Source organism: Lacerta agilis, chromosome 10 (assembly GCF_009819535.1).
Source record: "Lacerta agilis isolate rLacAgi1 chromosome 10, rLacAgi1.pri, whole genome shotgun sequence".
Taxonomy (NCBI): Eukaryota; Metazoa; Chordata; class Lepidosauria; order Squamata; family Lacertidae; genus Lacerta; species Lacerta agilis.
The window spans coordinates 55,421,163-55,444,401 of NC_046321.1; the positions used below are offsets into that span (position 1 = coordinate 55,421,163).

The 23,239-nt window shown below is 45.8% G+C and overlaps 1 protein-coding gene across 1 annotated transcript; it reads right to left on the reverse strand.

The window, feature by feature from the left end:
* Positions 1-581: 581 nt before the first annotated feature.
* Positions 582-17,206, reverse strand: GPR37 (G protein-coupled receptor 37). Its single transcript, XM_033162728.1, is given in 8 exon segments — positions 582-1,481; positions 1,483-1,512; positions 1,514-1,552; positions 1,554-1,878; positions 1,880-2,033; positions 2,036-2,080; positions 2,083-2,185; positions 15,805-17,206. Coding segments are annotated over 8 exon segments (1,821 nt in total). The 5' UTR covers positions 16,816-17,206; the 3' UTR covers positions 582-1,367.
* Between the last annotated feature and the right edge of the window lie 6,033 nt (positions 17,207-23,239).

The window sequence follows — 23,239 nt, forward strand, 5'->3', positions numbered from 1 at the left end:
TTAGTCTACATCTATGTGTAGAAAGGGAATACCCATTGTAGAAATATCAGATCTTCTGACTGTACATTGCACATTGAAAAATTATGGGATTCGTTTTAATAACGCAGGTTATTTCCTTTAGATATACAAGATTGGGAAGCCACCTGTGCAGATATCTCTTGACTTCCAATTCAGTGGAATAATGTGCAACTAGAGGTATCCAATAATTGGCAGGCACCAAAAAGCCAGGCATACATTTGTAAATATAGTCTGCACAGTGCTGTTTAAAATAAACAATAAACAATTGCTACTCATATAGGAATCAGCCTTCTGCTATCAAGACAAGTTATCACCAAGAGTGCTATGCAATTATGACTCATTCAGTTTTGCAGTTAATGCAAAGAACAAATCACAGCTTTCCTCATGTGGAAATATTTGGTAGAGCCGTTAAAAAGCTGCTCAGCAAAGAATGAAACTATTTTATGCTATTTTTAAAAAAACAAATTAATGTCCAATAAAGGGGCCTTCAAACTATTCTTAAATACTTCAAACAATAATTTTCATAAAACTTATTTTTTAGGGGGGGTGAATAGAGAGAACAATGTGGCCTGGTTCAGCCTATGTTAACGATTTCAAGTCCTGTTGACTTTGAAGGAGGTTTAAGAATATGGTTCACTTTCCCACTGATGTCAATGGGATTATTAGTATTTGTCGACCACTAATTGCTACAGGGGAACTGATGGCACAATGCAGAATCCTATGCACATTTACTCACAAGCAACTTAACTGTGTTCAGCGAAGGTTCTTAGGTTAACTGCGATTAGGATTCAAGCATTATTTCTTCCTCTCCTTCATTTATATCCCATCTTTTTTCCAACATGGAATTGAAGGCAATGTAGGTATGGCTCCCACACGGCCACCATCCAGGAACTGACTAGAATCAGACCTCCATAGCTTCACCAAGGTGATGGCTTCATGCGCCATTCCTGGACATCAGAACACTTACCATAAGCTGGATCCTTCTCAATGGAGTTGTTGTTTTTAGCAGCCAAAATAATATCTAGCAGATAATTAAATTAAATGAACACATAGGTTTCTGCCTCCCCTTCAGACACAGAGTGCTAGCACATATATGAAATGATTTATAACTCCACATTGGCAGTACGTCTTCGTTTTAGTGACATAAAACTTATTTCTCAAAGCAAAATATGTTAGTATGCAAACCAGTTTACAGTAGGCCTTACAGGACTTCCGTTTGCTTCTCGTTTCTCAACACTTAACTATGTTGAAATCAAATCAAACCGCAGAACCCAGGATCCCGCTGAAGTCGACAGAACGACCCCGACAGATTTCGCAAGTTGGACCTGCGTGTTGATCAAAAGGGTGAGCTAACAGTGAGTCCCAACAGAGGCAAATGTGGACATTTCGCGACGTATAGTACTGAAAGGGGAGAGTTCGAGCTCTGTGGTATATTCATTGTCATTATCGTCACTTGTCACGGTTCGAGGACTTCTGGACGCACTCGTCACAGCAGGCAACAGCAACACTCCATAAAGGCTCGGCTGAATGGTTTTACAAAGACAGAAAAGGAGAACCGGAGTCACACAGGATTTGAAGAACAACAGAAACTGGCTAATAAGGTGCAGGAGGTCCATAGTCTGCTGAGACACCCACGTGGACATGTAGGCGGTGACGATATTGCAGATGTTTTCAGGGATGATGCAGAAACCATATAAAATGGTCAAAGCCACGACTGTGCAGTTCATCTGGCTTTCCAGCTGAATTTGTCGCTTGTTTCCCCTCGTGCAGGCCTTTTCCACCTTCCGGATTTTCCTTGCCGTCACCAAAGAGCAAGTAATCGTGAAGAGGGTAGGCAAGCAGAAGTAACAGCCAAATACCACAGAGCCTCGCGCCATCGTACGTGAGGGCTAAAACGTAGATGGTGTCATGCAAGTGGGGAGAGATCTTCACCACGCACCTTTCCACAGGAGGGCTCCCACTGGCTTCGGAGTTTTCTTAGTCAATTGGCGCGAGAACCACCTCAGGGAGCGCAGCAGCAGAGCCCCGACCCATATAACAGCCAGCTTGGCGGTTGTTGAGTACAGTTTTCAATCATCTCGTAATACATCTGCACGTTTGTGGCAGCACGGAAACGGTCTATGCAGAGGGCACATAACGTGAAGGTAGTTACTCCGAGGGATGCCACCTGGATAGGAGAAATACAAAAGTGAGTTTAAATATGAACAAGGACTTGAAATATGCACCTTAATGGAGAGCAGAGGTAGCCAATATGATGCGCTCCAGACTACAACTACCATCAGTCTCAACTCGCGGGGCCTTCTTGGTAGTGGTGTCCGCCCTGTGGAACGCCCTCCCATCAGATGTCAAGGAAATAAACAACTACAGTGTACCTCCGGTTGTGCAAGGATCTGTTCTGGAGCTCCGGTCGGATCTCAGGGAATTCGCAACCAGAGTGCCTGTTCTGCGCATGCGCACGATGTTGGTAGAGCGTTTCTGCACATGCGCACCAGAGCGCTTGTGCGGATGCGCACGCAGCCAAAATCTGGAAAAATACTTCGGGTTTGCCGCATTCACATCCTGAAGGATACACAAACAGAGGTGTGCATATCCAGAGGTACCACTGTATCTGACTTTTTAGAAGTCATCTGAAGGCAGGTCTGTTTAGGGAAGTTTTTTATGTCTGGTGTTTTATTGTGCTTTTAACTCTGTTGGGGAAACGCCCAGAGTGGCTGGGAAAACCCAGCCAGATGGGCAAGGTATGAATGAATGAATGAATGAATATAGTATGGCCAAGAGAGTATGTATAATGGGAGTTGTAGTCCACCAACATCGGGAGGGCACCACTTTGGCTACCCCTCATTTAAAGGCATGCAATATTCAGTACTACATTTCAAGATGGCTGCTAGCCTGACCCGCAAGCCAGTTATTTCTCTATTGTAGAAATATCTATCCTATCCTTCAACAGGCACAATTAACACACATTAACATACAAACTATGACAGACTAATGCCAGCATCCTCTAAGAGACCCAGGCAGAGTGCATTAGCTGGGGCACCGCATGGCCGGGTACCGTGGAGCCTCTGGCCTCCCTGGAACTCCAAGCCGTGGCTCGTCGCGACAATCTCTCGGCATGCAAGCGGCAGGTACCGAGAGCCACAGTTCCGTCCGCGAGTGCGGCACTTCCTGCCCTCCACTCTGGAGATTTCTCAGGTTGGTACTCTTTGTATTTGTCCCTGGCAGGTTAAATGATCAATGGACAGATAAATGGACACACAATGCCCGAACCTCACTGCTAGCCTGAACTGAGAGCCAGTGTGGTGTAGTGGTTAAGAGCGGTGGACTCGTAATCTGGTGAACTGTGTTTGCTTCCCCGCTCTTCCACATGCAGCTGCTGGGTGACCTTGGGCTAGTCACACTTCTCTGAAGTCTCTCAGCCTCACTCACCTCACAGAGTGTTTGTTGTGGGGGAGGAAGGGAAAGGAGATTGTGAGCCGCTTTGAGACTCCTTAGGATAGTGATAAAGGGGGATATCAAATCCAAATCCAAACTTTTAGGCTAGGGAGACGCAAGCTGCCTTTGCAGGCTGCCGGGTGGGCATTGCGACGTGCTGGGGATTCTCAATACATTGCGTGACTGGAAATTCTAAAACTGCTCTCGCGATTTGGCTTCATATTGATACATCACCCAGGCCTAGACCTTTTGCATGTGCTCTTATTGTTTCCGGTTTACTTTATGCAAATTTCCCATTGGTTTTAATACTGAAAGGTGGCCCTTCCAAATGGTTTTTGGAAGATGCACTGGAGCTTTGAAGGAATACAAACAGGAACTCCTAAAGATTTTTCTACTCGCCCTCCCCCAGAGGCTTGCCTTTATTATAAATTAGCCCAGCAGCCACATAGTACATCAGTAAAAACAAAACAAGAAGACCCTTAAAATATTGGGCAGCTGACTGTAATTTTTTTGCTTATTTAATGTCCGCTGAGATAATTAAGATTCTATAGCAGTCACATTTCAAAAGGAAGGCAGATTCCCATCATAATTTTGAAATATTCTTGTTTATGTACATCTCATAAAAAGTTCCGCAAGGACAGAGTGTGTAATTATATGCAATTATAGAAATGTATCCCACACATTGGCCTTCAGGATTTAATGGGCATATCTGATTGCTAAAAGTCAATATCCCTGCAAAATATGAGGCACTTAGGATAAAACCTGGTAAACTCTAGCTCAACTGAGCAATTCTGATATTTCTTCTTGAGAATCACGGAGCCCTGCAATGAGAGACACGCTTAATTATGCCACAGCTGAAGAACGGTAAAAAGAAAATTATTTTATTTTTTTGGTAGGCAAATCTATTAATTTAGTGAGTTAAACTGCCAGGGATACAGTCGAAGGAAAAAGCTTAGCAAACACAAACCAAATGTGTAGTTTAATTGAGAAGGGGAAAACATATGCCCCCATTTTGAGGTAGTAAAGCTTAGGTCAAAAGAACAGGCCAGGACTAAAATAGCTAACAAATAGGTTGGAGGGTTTGGGGTTTTTTTACAACATCACGGAGCTACTAAAACAGAAAAAATTAAGTCTTGTGACCTTGGCTTCAAAACCCGTACATTCTTAATAGCGTATTCCCATACATTTAACTATTAGCTCAACTGACATCAAGGCCAAGTCTTAATCTTCTCTCAGTTTCAGTCTCTGGGCTCTGAAACAGAAATTGCACAATTGCTTAAAAGCTCACCGAGTACTTCTTATGACAGAATGAGATTTTTTTAAAAAAACCCACTTCAAAAGACACATTGCGAGTGATATACCAGTGAGCTGATCTAAGTGCTGAAGTACGTACCATGATGCTCTGGTCGGGCAACTATTGCTATGCCCCATATTAAAGTTTTGTGTGACAGTACAGAAAATCTTATCAACTACAGGTTGTTGTTTTTTTAAAAAAAACCTATATTAATAATTGTCACCATTTCATTATATTGCTTTTTTTAAAATACAGTTATACCTCATGTTGCGAACGCTGCAGGTTACGTGTTTTCAGGTTGCGCTCTGCAGAAGTACCAGGATGGTTACTTCCAGGTTTTGGTGTTCGAGCATGTGCATAAGCACTAAATCGCGCTTCACGCATGCGCAGAAGCGCCGAATTAAGGCCCGCGCGTGCGCAGATGCGGGTTGCGGACGCGCCTCCTGCACGGATCGCATTCGCAACCCGAGCGTCCACTGTATTGCTAACGTAACAGAATCCAGCAGCACCTTCAAATGCCTTATGTGCTGTGACTCCACACACCCGCCTCAAACACAGCCTTGTAAATAAGTCCACAGAAGTTACTAGCCTGCTGACAGAAGAGGCAAGTTAGATGCTGCTCTCTTCTGCAGTAGCCTGCTAGATTTCTAGGTTGGGAATAGAGAAGGCGCTCCCTCTCTTCTCTGCCAGCCCAACGTCCTGTATGGAATTCTTTCTTGCCTGCAACTCCTAAGATCACAATTGAAGACAAAGCTACCCTAATATAGTCAGGATTCTAAAATGTTTAGCACTGGATGAGAGCAAGAGAAATGTTTCCTTAGAACCCCCCTGACTCCCTTTGTTAGAGAAGGGCAGAGGAACAGGGCATAAAAGGTCTAGGAATCCCCAAAGTTCCATATTTTTTTTTAAAAAAAAACAAGAAAGACTGGTTTGCATCCAGTTGTTAACTATGGAGCTGTTACCTTGGCGGAATATAGGACAAGATTAGCACTCAATCCCATATTATTTGCAAACATTCTTTCGTGGAAGCAAAAAATGAGCACTAAACTTGCCCTATATTCCATTAGAGTCCCTACAGTTAGGGAAACGACATGAAAACGGAATAAACTTCCATGTGAATGCAGCCTGGGTTCTTCAAGGAAGTTCATATCAACCATAAAATATCAACAAAATAAAACTGTGAATACACACACACACACACACACACAGAGAGAGAGAGAGAGAGAGAGAGAGAGAGAGAGACAGACAGACAGACAGACAGACAGACAGACAGACAGACACACTAATGAGATAGATTGGTCCACTCTTAAATTAGCATTTGTTCTAATGGTTCCTTTGGGCGCTGATTAGAGGCCAGGTGAAAGTGGTAGACAGTTTATGAAAAGACAGAGTGATTCCTAGTTTATACAAACAAAATAAATTGATTTAAACCTGGATATTTTCAACCTTTTCAGACCTAGGACAAACATGTGTTTGGGGACCCATTTCTTATTTTTTTTTACCATGGTGATAGGCCAATGCCAACACCAGAACCCCCCTGCATGCTGAGTGAAGGTGTCTGGGAGGCAGAGAAATTCAGGGAGGAAGGACAGAAAGGAAGGTCTTCCTCCTTTGAGGGAAAAGGGTCAGTGGAGGTGTTGAAGGAAACTGGCAGGTGAGATGAAATAGCCGTTGTTATTTTTTATTATTATACGACTAGAATGATAAATACATTGGGAATTGAAAGGAAGGAAATAAGAGAAGAAGGGTGCTAGAGGAGGAATAAGTGAATGTGAAAAGAACAGGGAGGAGGAATGAAAGAATCTGGCAGTTTGAGGGTGGGAATAAGGTGCAAGCTGAGTGTGAAAGGAGAACAGGAGAAGAAATTACAGGAGATTGGTAAGAAGCATGTGAGGAAAGGAAAATATAAAAGAAAAAGCTCTCTCTGCTTAATGGAGAGTCTGAGTCACATTAGCTCCAGGGCAAATGTCTGTAGTTAAGCTTGAGGAAAGTTGCAATATGGAACACCTTGCCAGTAAGGAAAACACTGTGGCAAATTTTAAAGTAAATTTCCAAAGGTGGATTAGATATCAGAAGAAAGTGAAGCCAGTTAACTGCCAGCTGATTATGCCAACATCTACCTCCACGTGCCATTATTCTGTGACTGTATCTGCCAGCACCACCATTTTGTGAGCTGTGGGTCTTTTCAGCCATCTCGACTCGGCCCTAGGGATAGAAGGGTCGAGGACCCCTGGTCTGTACTATGAATTGCCCCTTCCCCGTTCATTTGATATTGCATTTGTGGTAGACGTAGTAGCCTCAAGAGCGCTGGAGTTGCTTTCCCGTGAACAGAGACGCGCTGCAACTTGCAGCTGTGTCTGTATGATACAACTATGTGGGCGGGCCATCTTTTCCACAGAACTGGCACGTAGCTGACACACAGCTGGAGAGGGCACCTAAGACCGGGGATTCTGTTGGTGGACTGGCTGCACGTAGATGTTTTGACCAACTTGCCAAGTTGGCGTCAGAAGTGGTGCTGAGGTCTTGCAAGCTGTTAGCATACAGGCTCCTTCAAACGAGCATCATGATGCTATTGGTACCGTTGCCTTGCTGTTTCTGTGCTACAGGAAGCGCTGTGGTCTAGCATCTGCTCTGCATGTAAGAAGGTGCCAGGTTCAATTCGCAGAATCCCCAGGTAAGGCTGGGAAAAGACCACGGTCTGAAACCCTAGAGAGATTAAAACTGAGCTAGTTGGATCACTGGCTGGACTCCTATGTGCAGCTTCCGATGTTCCTTCTCAAATTTAAAGAGCAATCCTGCCATCCTCTACTGTGTAAACTCAGAAGGGAGCTTAATGCCAAGGCTAGCACAGGCAGAACTAATTCTGTAGCACAGAGATAACAAATGTAGCTTTTTTTACTCCCCAAATTTTGCTGACCTCTGTTTTCTGCCAAGTCTAAGACAAATCCCTTTCTGTTTTGAAATCTCAACATTCTGTGTTTAAGCCCGATACAAGTATTTGTGGATCACGAAGAGCCAGCTCCGCTGTTACTTTTTCCGCACTCGAATCTTTTAAGATGCGGGGAGGGAACCGGGAAATGAACAGTGAGAGACACAAGCCTTTCTAATATCTGAGTGATCAAAAACAAATCTTACCAGCTGGTCAAAAGCTTGGCTGGCAAAACACTGGAATGCTTGCCAGGAAGCAAGGATTTAAATGGAACTTCGGGCTTTTAAAGAAAAGAAAATGTGGGACGTGGAATTAGCCAACTACATTAGCCATGTACCTATTGATCTTATGACACACACAACTTGCGGACCTTTGCCGGAAGCCCAATCCAATTTTCTCTGCCAAATTCGCTTTGAACCACTTCAACAAAATACTTTAGTATCATGGAGCACTGAGTAACTATACTCTAGTCCTCCCCACACTGCAAAGGTGCCATGAGTAAGGGACACAAAGCATTTTAAGTTAGAACATGGACTGGGGAAGTGCACTGCTTCTGTTTGTATAGGTAAAAGTAAAGGGACCCCTGACAGTTAGGTCCAGTCGCGGACAACTCTGGGGTTGTGGCGCTCATCTCGCTTTAGTGGCTGAGGGAGCTGGCATACAGCTTCCGGGTCATGTGGCCAGCATGACTAAGCTGCTTCTGGCGAACCAGAGCAGCACACGAAAACGCCATTTGCCTTCCCGCCGGAGCGGTACCTATTTATCTACTTGCACTTCGTTCTTTCAAACTGCTAGGTTGGCAGGAGCAGGGACCGAGCAACGGGAGCTCACCCTGCCGCAAGGGATTCGAACCGCCAACCTTCTGATCAGCAAGCCCTAGGCTCTGTGGTTTATCCCACAGCTCCACCCGCATCTGTTTGTATACATGGTTGCAAAGAATTGCTTTAGATCCAAGAATAAGCATGTCTTTATAACTACCGTTATTTACCAGTGAAACAAATGACCATTTTATGACAGCCCAGGTGTGTGGAGGGAAGACCTGTTTATCGCAGAATTCTCTCCTCAAAACTCACCTTGCCTCTCCTCAAAACCCACTTTGACAAATCCATTTGTCCCGCTGACTGCAGCCAGCCCTATCCAAGCAGTTCTAGCCCTTATCTTATAATGGGGCAATGGGATGTACAAGCTGATCTTGCCCCCCTCTGGAGTGTAGTAGGCTCCACCTCTCTGGAAGAGCTGGTTAGTGAACTGAAGGTGCCTTAAAAGGTAATGGTAAAGGGACCCCTGACGGTTAGGTCCAGTCTTGGAGGACTCTGGGGTTGAATTGCTCATCTCGCTTTACTGGCCAAGGGAGCCGGCGTACAGCTTCCGGGTCATGTGGCCAGCATGACTAAGCCGCTTCTGGTGAAGCAGAGCAGCGCACGGAAATACCTTTTACCTTCCCGCCGGAGTGGTACCTATTTATCTACTTGCACTTTGATGTGCTTTCGAACTGCTAGGTTGGCAGGAGCAACGGGGCCGAGCAACGGGAGCTCACCCCATCGTGGGGATTCGAACCGCCAACCTTCTGATTGGCAAGTCCTAGGCTCTGTGGTTTAGACCACAGCGCCACCTGCCTTACCATTGCTTTAATTTCTGTGCAGCTAGGGAGACAGGCATGGAAGGGGACTCACCACTGAGCTAGAGGAAGGTGGCAGGCCTGTGTCGTTCGACCAGCAGGGCTCTCAATAAGATACTGGTGTGTCTCCCCATGAAAAAAGCAGCCTGCCCCTTAGCCTTCTCAGTCTTCCACAATCCACTGCAAGTCCCCCAGGTCATGGTTCTCAGTATCTCTGCATATCACAGAGGGAATGACCACACCCTCCAGACATAAAAAGCATGTGAATAATCCCTCAAACTGCATCGTTCACCATGTGCCTTTGTTCATAGAATCATAGAGTTGGAAGAGACCACAAGGGCCATCCAGTCCAACCCCCTGCCAAGCAGGAAACACCATCAAAGCATTCCTGACAGATGGCTGTCAAGCCTCTGCTTAAAGACCTCCAAAGAAGGAGACTCCACCACACTCCTTGGTAGCAAATTCCACTGCCGAACAGCTCTCACTGTCAGGAAGTTCTTCCTAATGTTTAGGTGGAATTTTCTTTCTTGTAGTTTGAATCCATTGCTCCATGTCTGCTTCTCTGGAGCAGCAGAAAACAACCTTTCACCCTCCTCTACATGACATCCTTTTTATATATCTGAACATGGCTATCATGTGGCATAGGGACTTTGAGGAGCCTTGAAAAGATAAGAAGGAATGTATTACAAAATCAATGGGAAGGTGATGGTGGGGAAGAGTTTAATATAGATAGGACATTTTTGAGTACTTCTTCTACTATCAATTAAAATTTCCATGTGGCCAAGCCGAGAGTTTACTTTACACAGAGGTAAAACATATAACTCAAAAAGGCAGCCTATACTTTAAATTTTAAAAAATGCAGATTCAGAAAACAATACAGGCAGAGACCATTTTAGGCGCTTCCAATATGTATGTGACTGCATATGCCTCCCACCAAACCTGGAAGTGACCCCAAAATGTCATAAAATGGGTGGAAGACAGTGGGGGCAGGGTGAGGGCAGAATGGAGTGTCCGCAGGCTTTTTCAGTGGCATTTCAAATATACACGATTTCACATAAACACGTGGTCCCTTGCAACGTAAACCCCGTGTAAATTGGGAGTTGCCTGTAATTGCAAAGAATATTTTAACAATATATAGCACAGAAAGATATATGAAATTTTATACTTTTTTTGCATGTTCTCATTACTAATTTTCTGCATAATTAGCGCATGCTCAGCTGTACTGATGGGTAATTAAAACACAAATAGCTGCACTGGGGAAAACGCAGTATTGTTAATTTGGATTAGTGAAGACCCCCCCCCCAAGTAAAATACACCTGCTTATGGGGCAATAGGTTGGTTAACTTGCAGGCTCATAATCTGATCCGCCTACAAGTATTGTTATGTATTTAGCATCAATAAAACTCTCACCAAAGGAGTCATTTATAGATCACTTAGGTTTGTGTGAGTGTGAGCCAAGAGGCCTTTATCAGTGGAAGTGGCCTGTAAATAACTACCTTACCAAACACTATCAGAATAGCATAATACCTTTAGAGTGAAAACAAAATTAAAAATTAAAAAAATCCTTCCAGTAGCACCTTAGAGACCAACTAAGTTTGTTCTTGGTAAGAGCTTTCGTGTGCATGCATACGTCTTCAGATACACTGAAACAGAAGTCACCAGACCCTTAAAATATAGTGAGAGAGTGAGGAGGGGTATTACTCAAAAGGGTGGTGGGAATGGGTGATTGGCTGATGGGTGTGGAAAACCTGTTGACGACTGTTAACGACTGCAATTAGTTTAAAAGCAAGGGGTGAGATGGAAAAAGCAAGGGGTGAGATGGCTAAAGACAGCTTTGCATGTATAATGAATCCATTGTCTTTGTTCAGACCAGGTCTCTCCATGGTTTTAAGTTTGGTAATGAGTTGCAATTCAGCAACTTCTCTTTCCAGTCTATTTCTGAAATTCCTTTGTATTAAGACAGCTACTTTGAGATCTTGTATAGAATGTCCTGGGAGATTGAAGTGTTCTCCTACTGGTTTCTCTGACCGACACGGCTACCTACCTTTAAGAGTGAGAACATGTCACAACCATTTGTACCTGTTTGCAATCTATAATATGAATCCTTCCATGGATCTACTCTACAGCAATTGATTGCAGCTTAAATGTTACATGTTGTTGTTCTTTTTTTTTTTTTTGTTCTATTTAAGGCTGCAAATTTCATTCCACAGGAAAACTCCCAATGAAATCCAGGACGCTCCTCTGTTGAAAATGCATTGAGGCTGCAGCCATGAAAAGCAATTTCTTGCAGTCCCTTACTAATTTACAACACAGCATATGCAAACTGTCTGAAGAACACAAACAATGTGTTTTTCCAAACACCGTGGTCATTTTACTTTGTATACACAATTCAAACGATATGCCATTTTCATTTGTTTTGTTTTTAAGCAGACTTGCTATTACTCCACTAACAAAAGAGATTTCAAATGAAAAATGTAAATGTGGCATATGAATAATACTGTTTCCATAGCAAATTAAAGTTTGGGAATAATTTCAGGAGAAAACACACTAGAAATTGAATAGCTGCTTTCCATTTTTTTTATTAGCCAAAGGCAAATTAACATAAAATTGGATTTTTAAGTCTTTAAAGAGAATCCCTCTCACAGCAAAATGCTTTTGTTTATGGTCCAGTAAGTTGACGAAACTAATGCAACAGAATAGACCACACCCAAATATTCCTAGCAACTTGTCCCAGGTGGAGCTTAAGAGATTCATACTGGAAACATACCAAAGCCCAAGGCCTTAATAAATCTTCATGATTTTGTGGCATGAAGCGAACATTGAAATCCATAATTTATTTGGCATGAATACTGCAGAGGTTGGGGCAAGCTTGGTTAAACTCTTCATAAATCTTTGTTTAGACCTTCAAAAACATTGCATAGTAGTCTACTCCTTAATAAGAACTGATGCGGGCCAACTGATACAAAGATTTGAGTGTGATTCTCACCACAAAGCTTCTGCCCTTCTGCCAGCATGCATGCCATACTGCTAATGAATGGATCTTTTGACATAGCTGTCAACTTTTCCCTTTTTTTTTTAAAGGGAAATTCCCTTATTCCAAATGGGATTCCTCGCAAGAAAAGGGAAAAGTTGACAGCTATGTCTTTTGAGCATATAGATAAGAGGAGAGTTCAAGTAATCTTGCCTATCACCCTTTTTTTTCCTTCAAGGCCACCAGTGATGCTTGTGTGGGAAGCATTCAGGTGACTGAGCCTACCTACATGATAAAAATATCCACATATTACTGATGACATGGGAACTAGCCGGAAGGGAGAAATGGCAATCATACTTCAATGATGAAATAAAGAGTTGGACTTCAGAGAACAACTCTTTAAACACAGCAGGATGAGAAGTGCTCAGCTCAGCAGTTGAATTGCCAGCGATAACCCAATTGCTTCACCTGCACAGGAGCATGCAGCAACATGAGCATGGGTTGAGCAACAGTGTGCTAAGTTACTGCCTTTGTACACTCTGGAGGCTATAGAACATAGGTCATTCATGGGAGTTTTCTCTGAATGAACACTGATCTCTCCGACAAAGCAGGATGGGAACCTCGCTTACTTAAGAGGGTCAAAGTTGGCAATTTGTCCAGCCTCTATTCACTTATAACATCAGACAGTCTCTTAAATCGGGTGGCTCAGAAACACTGCTATAAGTATACCAGATTCATGGGGAAACTCTAATGCCTAAATGGGGCACAGCAAGCCCAGTCCTGCTTTAGCATAGCCCCCCAAAAACCTGCTTTAGAAAAACAGAGGACAAAGAGGGATATGCTGTACAGTCATACCTCATGTTACGGACGCTTCAGGTTACGTGTTTTCGGGTTGCAGACCGCAGGAAACCCGGAAGTACCAGAACAGGTTACTTCCAGGTTTCGCCACTCGCACCTGCACAGAAGCGCTAAATCGCACCGCCGCCTGCGCAGACGCAGCGCTTCAGGATGTGAACGCTGCGGTTTGGGGACGTGCCTCCGTCACAGATTACGTCCGCAACCCGAGGTTCCACTGTAATTAAGAATGATACAGAGGAAGTGAATGGGGTTACTCTCTTCTATAAAGTTGAACATCCAATAAATATTTATTGGCAATAAGGTCAGGACAGGTAAATAAGGTACTTGTCATCCAGCATACACAGCTGCCTTCATATCCATTGGTTTCCTGGAAATAATCGTTTGGACATGGTTGGAAACAGGATGATACAGCATGATCCATTGGGACTTTTCTTAGAGATGGAAAACTTGCAACTCTCCAGACACTACAACTCCCATCGTCCTTCACCACTGGTCTTGTTGGCTGGGTTGATGGGAGCTAGAATTCAATAACATCTGAAGGGCTGCAGGTTCCCCCATCCACATCTTATATTCTTAATACCACAAATGAACCTTTAAAATAAAAAAAAGCAAAACACTGACCTTGTAAGGAGCAGGGGAGAGTTCGCCCACATTGCTGCAGGTTTTCAATTTCACCCCACTCGTTTAAACAACCTCTATGCTGCTTTTCAGGATCACAGATCCTCCCAGAATTGGCTTACGGTGAAGAAATCGCAACAAAACCAAACGCAGCAACTACACAGTTAAAATCCAGATATGGATTTCATTGACAATTGCCTGACAATGACAAGACCTACAGTAAAGGAACACTGGCAGTTGTTACTGGGACATCTAACTTTATAAACAGCTCTGGTTCCACAGTGAAAAGGGATACGTTTATTCAATACAAGCTGTGTTGTATGAGGAGTGGTGCAGTTTAGGGCTATACCCTAAAGGAGAGCATTTTCACGTCACAAATCAAAGTTGTGACAGTTACAAGTTGTTGGGCAATGCATTTTCATGCCGGTCCCAGTACAACAGGATTGGGAATAAAGAGAAAAGGTTCACACCCACTCTTCCATCCCCACGCCAGTCAGATTTAAATACAGTGGTACCTCGGGTTACATAGGCTTCAGGTTACAGACTCCGCTAACCCAGAAATAACGCTTCAGGTTAAGAACTTTGCTTCAGGGTAAAAACAGAAATCGTGCTCTGGCGGCACAGCAACAGGTCCCATTAGCTAAAGTGGTGCTTCAGGTTAAGAACAGTTTCAGGTTAAGAACGGACCTCCGGAACGAATTAAGTACGTAACCAGCGGTACCACTGTACAATTCAATGAATAGCTTCATGCTAATCAAACAGGACCTCCTTCTTAAAATATAATGAGAAGTGTTGTTTTTTTAATCTTCACTTAACCCAATGCTGATAGTTAAATGGATATTGTCTTTCTCTCACACACAGAGTAGTATAATCTGCCAGAATTACTCTATAGCACTATCAGCCAGCTTTTGTGTGTGTGCATGTGTTTGTGTGTGTGTGTGTGAGAGAGCCCCAGTAAATAAATAAAACAGACAACCTGAATGGTGGCAGGATTCTGGCCAGCTGGCTGAAGGCCTGGCAGAGTATCTGTGCTCTTGCCAAGAAGCAAGGATTTAAGTGGAACCTGAGGCATTTAAAGAAAAGAAGATAGAAGCGTGGGATTTGGAACTAACCAGTTACATTAATAATGCATCCATCAGTTTGATGGTTTTCTGACTATCAAGCCACATCCATTACTTTCCAACTCGAGAATGAAAATATTTTTCATCTTCTGCAGTAAATCTGGCAACAGCAAGAGTTATAGGCAACTTCTCTCCCCACGCCACACTATGCGTGGCTTCCTGAGCATCAAGTACTTTCATATATAGTCAATGCACACATGTGAATACATGATTATATGTTCCTTTTTATTGTGAGTGCAGGATCGGCATCCTTTAACCATGATTTGTTTTTGGTAGCCTGGTCCATCAATTAAAGTGGAATATTTGGATTTAAGCCTATTAAACACCCATCTAAATGTATTTATGTGGGGAGTCAGTTCAACTTAAAGCCGTAAAACATATATTTCCAAGTAAGGTTTATTTGAACCACTTTGAATCTGCTTTTAAAATCAAAATGCACAGTCCAAAAATTGTTATCCCATCTTCCAAACACAGCTTGTCTTACTAAATGCCCTAAGCGAGTTCAGGTTGCAATCCTTACATGCAGCAGAGAAGGAAGCTCCCATGCATGAGGATCAGAGCCAACCTCAATCGACTTACATTCACATCATGAGCTTACAATCAAGGTGCTGATCTCACTGAAGTCAACAGGGCTACAGCAACTCAAAACATAAATACTCTCGCTGAACTAGTCAAAGGCGGGTGGAAGAATTATGAAGCCGCTAAGCACCACCTGAGTCAAATAAATAAGTAAGCAGAAATATTTCACGTCTCCAAATGAACATGACAACATCCAACCATTAGGTTATGAAGAACAACTGGTGGGAGTGAACAGAACGTTCCTGGAAGAAGTCTCAACCCAGGAGAGGGATAATTCTTAAACTAACCATCAGCAAATATGGGAGATGAAAGAGCAACAGGACAAGCCATTATGAGATTACAGGTTATTGCATTCATTGTGCTTACCTCGATGTACGGTACAATTTTGCAGGAGAAATCGTCCAGCAGCCACTTTTTGGTGAGCTCTTGGAAGATTACCAAAGGCAAGCAGAAAAAAATGATGAGAAAATCCCAGAAGGCTAGGTTGGCCAGCAAGGAGTTGGAGATGCTCCTCATGTAGTAGTTGTGGCACACGATGCACATCACTGCCATGTTGCCCATTATCCCAATGCCAAAGATCACTATCGACAGGCACATGACTGCGTAGGCACCATATGATTCCTCAGTCAGCGGGTAGAAAGGGTTCTTGACCCGGGCTGGTCGGAATGTACCATTCCTGAAAGAGCCAGCTGCGGAGCCATTCAAAGGCAACGCCTGGGGGAAATCATTTTCTGGCCCAGGAGAAGGAGTCATCTGGATTTCCATTGAGTCACTGAAGTTCCTTACAAGACTATCCGTGAGAGCCTTGACTTCTCCCGATCTCCCTCTGTCCTGGGGCTGCCCAGCTCCCCTCTTGCTTCTTACATGCCTTTTGGAGCTCATGCTTCCTGGGTCTCTACTGCTTTCCTTCTTCTGTACCTGTGCCCCAGAGAGATCAGAGTATCTCCCAACCTCCAAGACCACAGAAAGGTCCTTATTCAGCTGGCTCTCGCCACCTCCTTCCAAAGGGCCATTGGAATGATGTTTGGCTTTCCGCGGGTGAGTTCTTTGTTGGCCAGTTTGTGCTGCAGTCCAGGCTCTGGCACGATCATAATTCTCCAAGGGACCCCATTCCCCCAAATCTCTAGCTGTAGCCTTGGATCTGGTTAAATGCCCTTTCTGCAGGGAAGCCCGAGCAACACTCCCCAAAGGGAAGCCACCCATAGTCCTGGGTGCCACCACTCGCCAGGGCAGTGGAGTGGCTGCCTGACACCACGATCCACACTCCCTGCCCTTTCTGCCAACATCAAGGCCATCTCCTTTTGCTCCATGGGCAAAGGCAGACAGGGCGCCGAGAAGCCAAGCCAAGCCAAGGGGTGCCGTCTTGACAAGCTGCATGGTTTAGGGTAGGAGCTGGGTGCCCTCCAATGCTCCTTTAGTAACACCCACTGCCCAAGCTGGTGGAGCTGCCAGTCACACCCATTTCACCCACAACCTGGACCCAGGACTCCTTTCCAGTCCCAGCAACGCTCAGATGGGCACCATTGCCATGATAAGAGAGCAAGGGTCTAGAAAAACAGCACTGAGCTGACCTGGAAAAAAAAAAATAAGCAGAATGATCCGGAGAATGATGGATAATAAATCATACAGTTCCTTCCTTTGCACGGGCTTCAAGTTCGACTCATGTCCTCAGCAAATGTATCCACGATCTGGAGACAAGAGAAGAGCCCAACCTCACCCCAGAAAAATAAAAGAAAGAAATCTCCTTGCCCAGGAGAGAGGGGTGTGTTTTTTTGTGTGTTTTTTTCCTCACCCCCTCCTGCAGTCTCTCGGGACAGGTCTTCAAAAGTTGCATCAACCCCGATCGCGAACGGAGGCTTGCGAGTGCAGACGGTCCTGCTGGAGCCGCGCACGGAGAGCCACCCGGCGCTCCGCCTTTCCCAGCGACGGTTGCCTGGGGGTTTTTTTTGCTCGCGCCCTCCCGAGATCGCCCTCAGCCGCTGGCCCGCCGCCATCGGGGCGCGATCCCCGGGGGGAAGCAGCGAGCCAAGCGCTCCATCGTCGCCGCTCCCACACGACAAGCGGGTCGCCGGCGCGCGCGCGCAATCAAGGCGCTTCGTGCGCCTGCGAAGGAGGAGAAGCCCAACAGCTGCGCCGGCGAAAGAGCTGAGGCGGAGCTGCGGCGGCCACCGAACGAAGCATTTCAGAATAATACGAAGGAGGACAATGAAACGAGAGCGGCTTCCCGCCCCACCGGCGCCTGCGAAGTTGCCTCGGGTAGCGGCGCCAAGTTGGCTGGCAGCGGCGCCCACAGCAACGTGTTGCTGCTCCCTCCAGTCTATAAGCGGCTGGGCGGACTGAGAGGAAGAGAGACCCGCCGCCGCCGCCGCCGCTGCTGTCCGTGCGCGGCTCTGGGAAGCCTGTGAGGGAGACGCTGCTCTCGGCTCGGCTTTCTTAGCTCGGGCTCTTCCCTCTCTCTCCCCGCCTCCGGGCTACCAGACGCGAGCGCACGGCTTCCCCTGGCGGCTTACGCTCTCCTCCGCTCCGCCGAGCCCTCACGCGAGCTCCCCTTTCCTTGCGCGCTTTGTGGCGGCTTCTGTAGCGAGAAGAGGGAAAGGGGGGGGCGGGAAGAGAGGCGGGCGGCAGTGCGCACGCGCCGCTCCCCCAGGGGTCCGGCGCGAGCGGCGCTTGTCCCTCAGTCTTGCCCCAGATCCTGAGAGGAGCGAGCGAGGGGCGCCTCGCCGGCGTTTCTCTTCATGGCGCCTATTTCTCTCTCCCCCCCTCTCTCTCTCTCTCGGGCGGATGCTCTCCTGAGAACAGGGATGAAGATGACATGTAGACATAGGACATTTGACCCCACCACACCCCATAAAATATTTCAGGAGGCTTAGCCAGGGGGCAGCTGCCCCCCAAATCAAGTAAATAAATAGAAATGCTTAACTAACTGACCAGTTGCGTCACAGATAACTCAGTTCTACTCCCCACCCCCAACATAAGAACTGCTATCCAAAATGGGCTATATACCCAGTGCTTTTTTTTTTCCTTTTAAAAAAAATGTTTAGGGGTACTCTCATTTTCCTACTCATATTGAAATACTGCCCCTCAATGAGCCCAAACAAAATGTTTAGGGGTATGCGTACCCCTGCCGTCCCCCCAGAAAAAAAGCACTGGCTATACCCATAAAAGGGACGCGGGTGGCGCTGTGGTCTAAACCACAGAGCCTAGGGCTTGCTAATCAGAAGGTCGGCGGTTCAAATCCCCATGACGGGGTTAGCTCCCGTTGCTCGGTCCCTGCTCCTGCCCACCTAGCAGTCCGAAAGCACGTCAAAGTGCAAGTAGATAAATAGGTACCGCTCCGGCGGGAAGGTAAACGTCGTTTCCGTGCGCTGCTCTGGTTCGCCAGAAGCAGCTTTGTCATGCTGGCCACATGACCCGGAAGCTGTCTGCAGACAAACGCCGGCTCCCTCGGCCAGTAAAGCGAGATGAGCGCCGCAACCCCAGAGTCATCTGCGACTGGACCTAAGGGTCAGGGATCCTTTACCTTTATACCCATGAAGCTGTTCCCCCCCCCCAAAGTTAATGGACCTTGCTGTTCAAATAGTGTGCATGTGCTGCATCTTGTGATGGATTCTGCAGGGAGGGGCTTATCTGCCTCCCCCAAGTTGCCCCCCCCCCTTTGCAGGTCGAGGTTGAAGCAGGGAGCCAGCTTAACCTGGCCAGGGGTGCGATAACCGTGGAGCAAGGGCATGTGAGGTGGCGTTTTCTGTGTATTTTAATTAATGCCATCCTCATCCCCCCTCCAAACAAACAAACCACTGCCTGAATCATTCCTTCTCCACTGCCAAGAATTAGGAGCGCGACAGCCAGAGCCGTCCCACCCATGAGGCAAGGTGAAACGAGCAGAACCTGCAGGGGTAGCAGATCCTGATGTCGATAATAGAATTCATAGAACTGCAGAGTTGTTTGGGGGAAGAAGAGAGGTGGGGAGATGGGGTGGTGGTGGCAAACTTGCATTCTTTTACTTACTGTATGTGTGCACTTTTTGTGCCAGCATCACTCGGGTCGGTTCTTTTTCTATTCACTAATTATTTTTCCTTGGCACTGTAGAAAAGACTCTACAACCTGAAAAGTGAGACAATGCATGGGCGTAACCAGGAAGGCAGCTGCCCCCTTAAATCAAGTACTGTAAATAAATAAAAATACTTAATTAACTGACCAATTGCATCACAGATAACTCGGTTCTGCTTCCCCACCCCAACGTAAAGCCTGCCCCCTAAAATAAATCCTGGCTACACCCATGAGACAATGCGCGTACTTTGGTAACCCAAGAAAATCTTTAATAAAAATTATTAATAAAAAAAAGAACTGTAGTTTTGGAAGGGACCATGAGGATCAGCTAGTCCAACCCATTGCAATGCAGGAATCCTTTCCCCCAACATGGGGCTCAAACCCACAACCCTGAGATTAAGAGTCCCATGCTTTACCAACTGAGTGATCCCACCTTTTTCCCAATGCAGGTTTTCCCCTGACCCTTCTTCCCTGGCAGGGAAGGGGAAATGTCAGGTGCCAAAATGTCTTGGGCTGGCCCTGCCCGTAGCAATCCACACACAGCTCAGTCTTAAGACGTTGCTGATTGTTGCCCTTCAGAAGATGACCCAAATCATAATACTTCAGTGAAGCCTAGGTATCTTGCAACCCCTGACCCCTCAAGAACATCAACAGTATTTGATACTATGTGTTTCCACTGAAAAAGTAAGTTCTGCTGAGAGTGGTGGGAGTTGCTCTTAGGACTGCAGCCTTAAGTCTCTCTCCTGAGCCAGTGTGGTGTAGTGGTTAAGAGCAGTAATGTCGTAACCTGGGGAACCGGGTTCGCTTCCCCGCTCCTCCACATGCAGCTGCTGGGTGACCTTGGGCTAGTTACACTTCTCTGAAGTCTCTCAGCCCCACTCACCTCACAGAGTGTTTGTTGTGGGGGAGGAAGGGAAAGGAGAATGTTGGCCGCTTTGAGACTCCTTCGGGTAGTGATAAAGCGGGATATCAAATCCAAATTCTTCTTCTTCTTCTTCTTCTTCTTCTTCTTCTTCTTCTTCTTCTTCTTCTTCTTCTTCTTCTTCTTTTTCTTCTTCTTCGGCAGCTGCCATTCTCCATCCAGCTACGTCACTTCCCCCTCTGTTTCTACCCTTTCCATTTAAAAAACAAATCTTTGGAAATGTTTTTCATTATAAAAGCAAAGGAAAGTAACATGCCATGAATTCAGCTAGGGATTATTGACGTTTTCTCACCTCCTTTACTCATCCGTGTTTTTACACCTTTTGCAGCAATGCTCCTTTCACCTTACTACTTCCTGTTCTTTTATTATTATTAGTAAATTCTCCCTATGTTCTATCAGTTACTCGCAATCTTTGCACCAGTTCTTACAGAATATATTGCTTTCCAACTGCAATCCTAACGTCCACCTGTATTTATTCGTAAGTAGGCTTCCCTGAATTGCACAGAGTTTATGCTTTAGTAGTTGCGATCCTGTAGTCACTTCAGTAGGGACTTGCTGCTGTGTAAACCATGGGTCGGCAAACTAAGGCCCGTGGGCCGGATCAGGCCCAATTGCCTTCTAAATCCATCCCGTGGATGGTCCAAAATTACCGCATGGATCGTCAGCGCGCATGTTCTTTCCCTCTCCCTCACACGGTGGTGGCAGTGGCACCTCCCTCCCACCTCCTGGCTTCTCCCCACCCTGCCTAGAGGAGGAAGGGGGCTAGGCTTTGTTGGTGCCAGCCCCTCTCCGGAGCCCTTTCGTGCGCCGCTCATTGTCCCTCCGCCGCCGCCGCCAGCCCCTGCCGCTTGCAAGACACAGAAGTTGCAGTTGGCTGAGCGCCCCTCTCAAGTGGCCACCATTTAATGCAGCCCCTCTCCGGAGCTCTTTCGCTCATCATCCCTCGTTCTTTTAGCTTTTTTTTTTTCTTCTTCTCCAAAATATAGTCCGGTCCCCCACAAGGTCTGAGGGACAGTGGACTGCCCCCCTGCTGAAAAGTTTGAGGACCTCTGGTGTAAACACTCTGAAGACTGGGCAGATACAGTAAGATTTCCACTTCAAGGATGTTTCAAATCCAACTATTACAAATTTTTCCTTTTTGAGAATACATTTCCTCCGTAAACCATCGCCTAGCCTTTTCACCAGGGCTGCATTATGTTGCCCCTCTCCAGCCCCATGACTAGACATTTTGTTGTTGTTCAGTCGTTCAGTCGTGTCCGACTCTTCGTGACCCCATGGACCAGAGCACGCCAGGCACGCCTATCCTTCACTGCCTCCCGCAGTTTGGCCAAACTCATGTTAGTCGCTTCGAGAACACTGTCCAACCATCTCATCCTCTGTCGTCCCCTTCTCCTTGTGCCCTCCATCTTTCCCAACATCAGGGTCTTTTCCAGGGAATCTTCTCTTCTCATGAGGTGGCCAAAGTACTGGAGCCTCAACTTCAGGATCTGTCCTTCTAGTGAGCACTCAGGGCTGATTTCTTTGAGAATGGATAGGTTTGATCTTCTTGCAGTCCATGGGACTCTCAAGAGTCTCCTCCAGCACCATGATGCTGGACTAGACATTAAATACCCCCCAAAATGTATCCATCACTCCAGTTTCCTCAGCAAGGCTGTACACAGGATGACTCACAGACCAGAGCATCACCTCTGGTGCCACATGACCCAGAAGTGCCATTTCCAGTTCCTCTCATCACGACCATGTTTTGTCTGTACAACGCGCTCGTGGCTGAGATTACAGCAGAGAACGCAGCTATACGCAAGATAAATATAGAACAGCTTTGATCACTTTTCCGTCAGAAGGGCATCAGTGACGAAAACGTAACATTTTGCCAAGACTTCTGGAGTTACACCAATATTCTAATATTCTGAAGTACTGTGCTTTCTTGGAGACAGCAAAATCTATGGGATTAACTATGGGAGTATCTGAGAAAGGATTTTGCTCTTGAGAACTCATTCCTCAATAAGGCGCCAGTCTTATGCACGTTCACCTGGTAACACGGGCATTGTGTTCGATGGGGCTTACTTCTGAGTAATGTGTTTTTCAAATTAAAGTTTTTCGATCGCATATCCAACATACAACATTAAAAACAAGATTCCCAAGAATCTCCTGGACTCCCCTCCTCCCCCTTGTGGGTCCTATTGTTAGTCATTTCCTCCTGCATCTTTTATAATAATCCAAACCTTTTAATAACCTCTCCGTTGCATCCAAAAGTCACCGTTAAATTACAAGTGTTATTCCATCTGAGTAATGTGTTTAAGCTTGCAGTATAAATGGGTTAGCCTGTGGGTGCTGTGTGACTCCTTTCTGTGCATACAATGCACACGTTAACCCCCACCTCTGTTTGCATTTTTTTTAAAAAAAAAAACAGCAAGAAGGAAGTAGGCAGAAATATACACAGTGCAATGTGTGTTGCCTCTGATTTCTCTGTGCTCAGCTGGCATGAAAGGAGGTAATGATCATAATGAGCTTATGATGCTGCCTTTCCTCCAGGCTCCCCAAGGGGCTTTGCAAATACATATGATAAATGTGTGACTCTTTCCGAGAGGGTGCTGCCCTGATCAGCAAGACAGATCTCAGACGTATACAGCCTCCCCCCCTGTACTCAGTGCTGTCAAGTATCCCGTTTTCCCCGGGATTCTCCCTTATTTTAAGCAGTTTCCCGCTGCTCTCCCTTATTTTTTATTTCCCTTAAATTTCCCGTTTTTAATGGAAGCAGCTCCTCGCCTGCTGGCCAGGGACTGGGTGGGAAGACCTCGCCTACTTGGAAAGAAATGCCTCAGACCTCAAAGC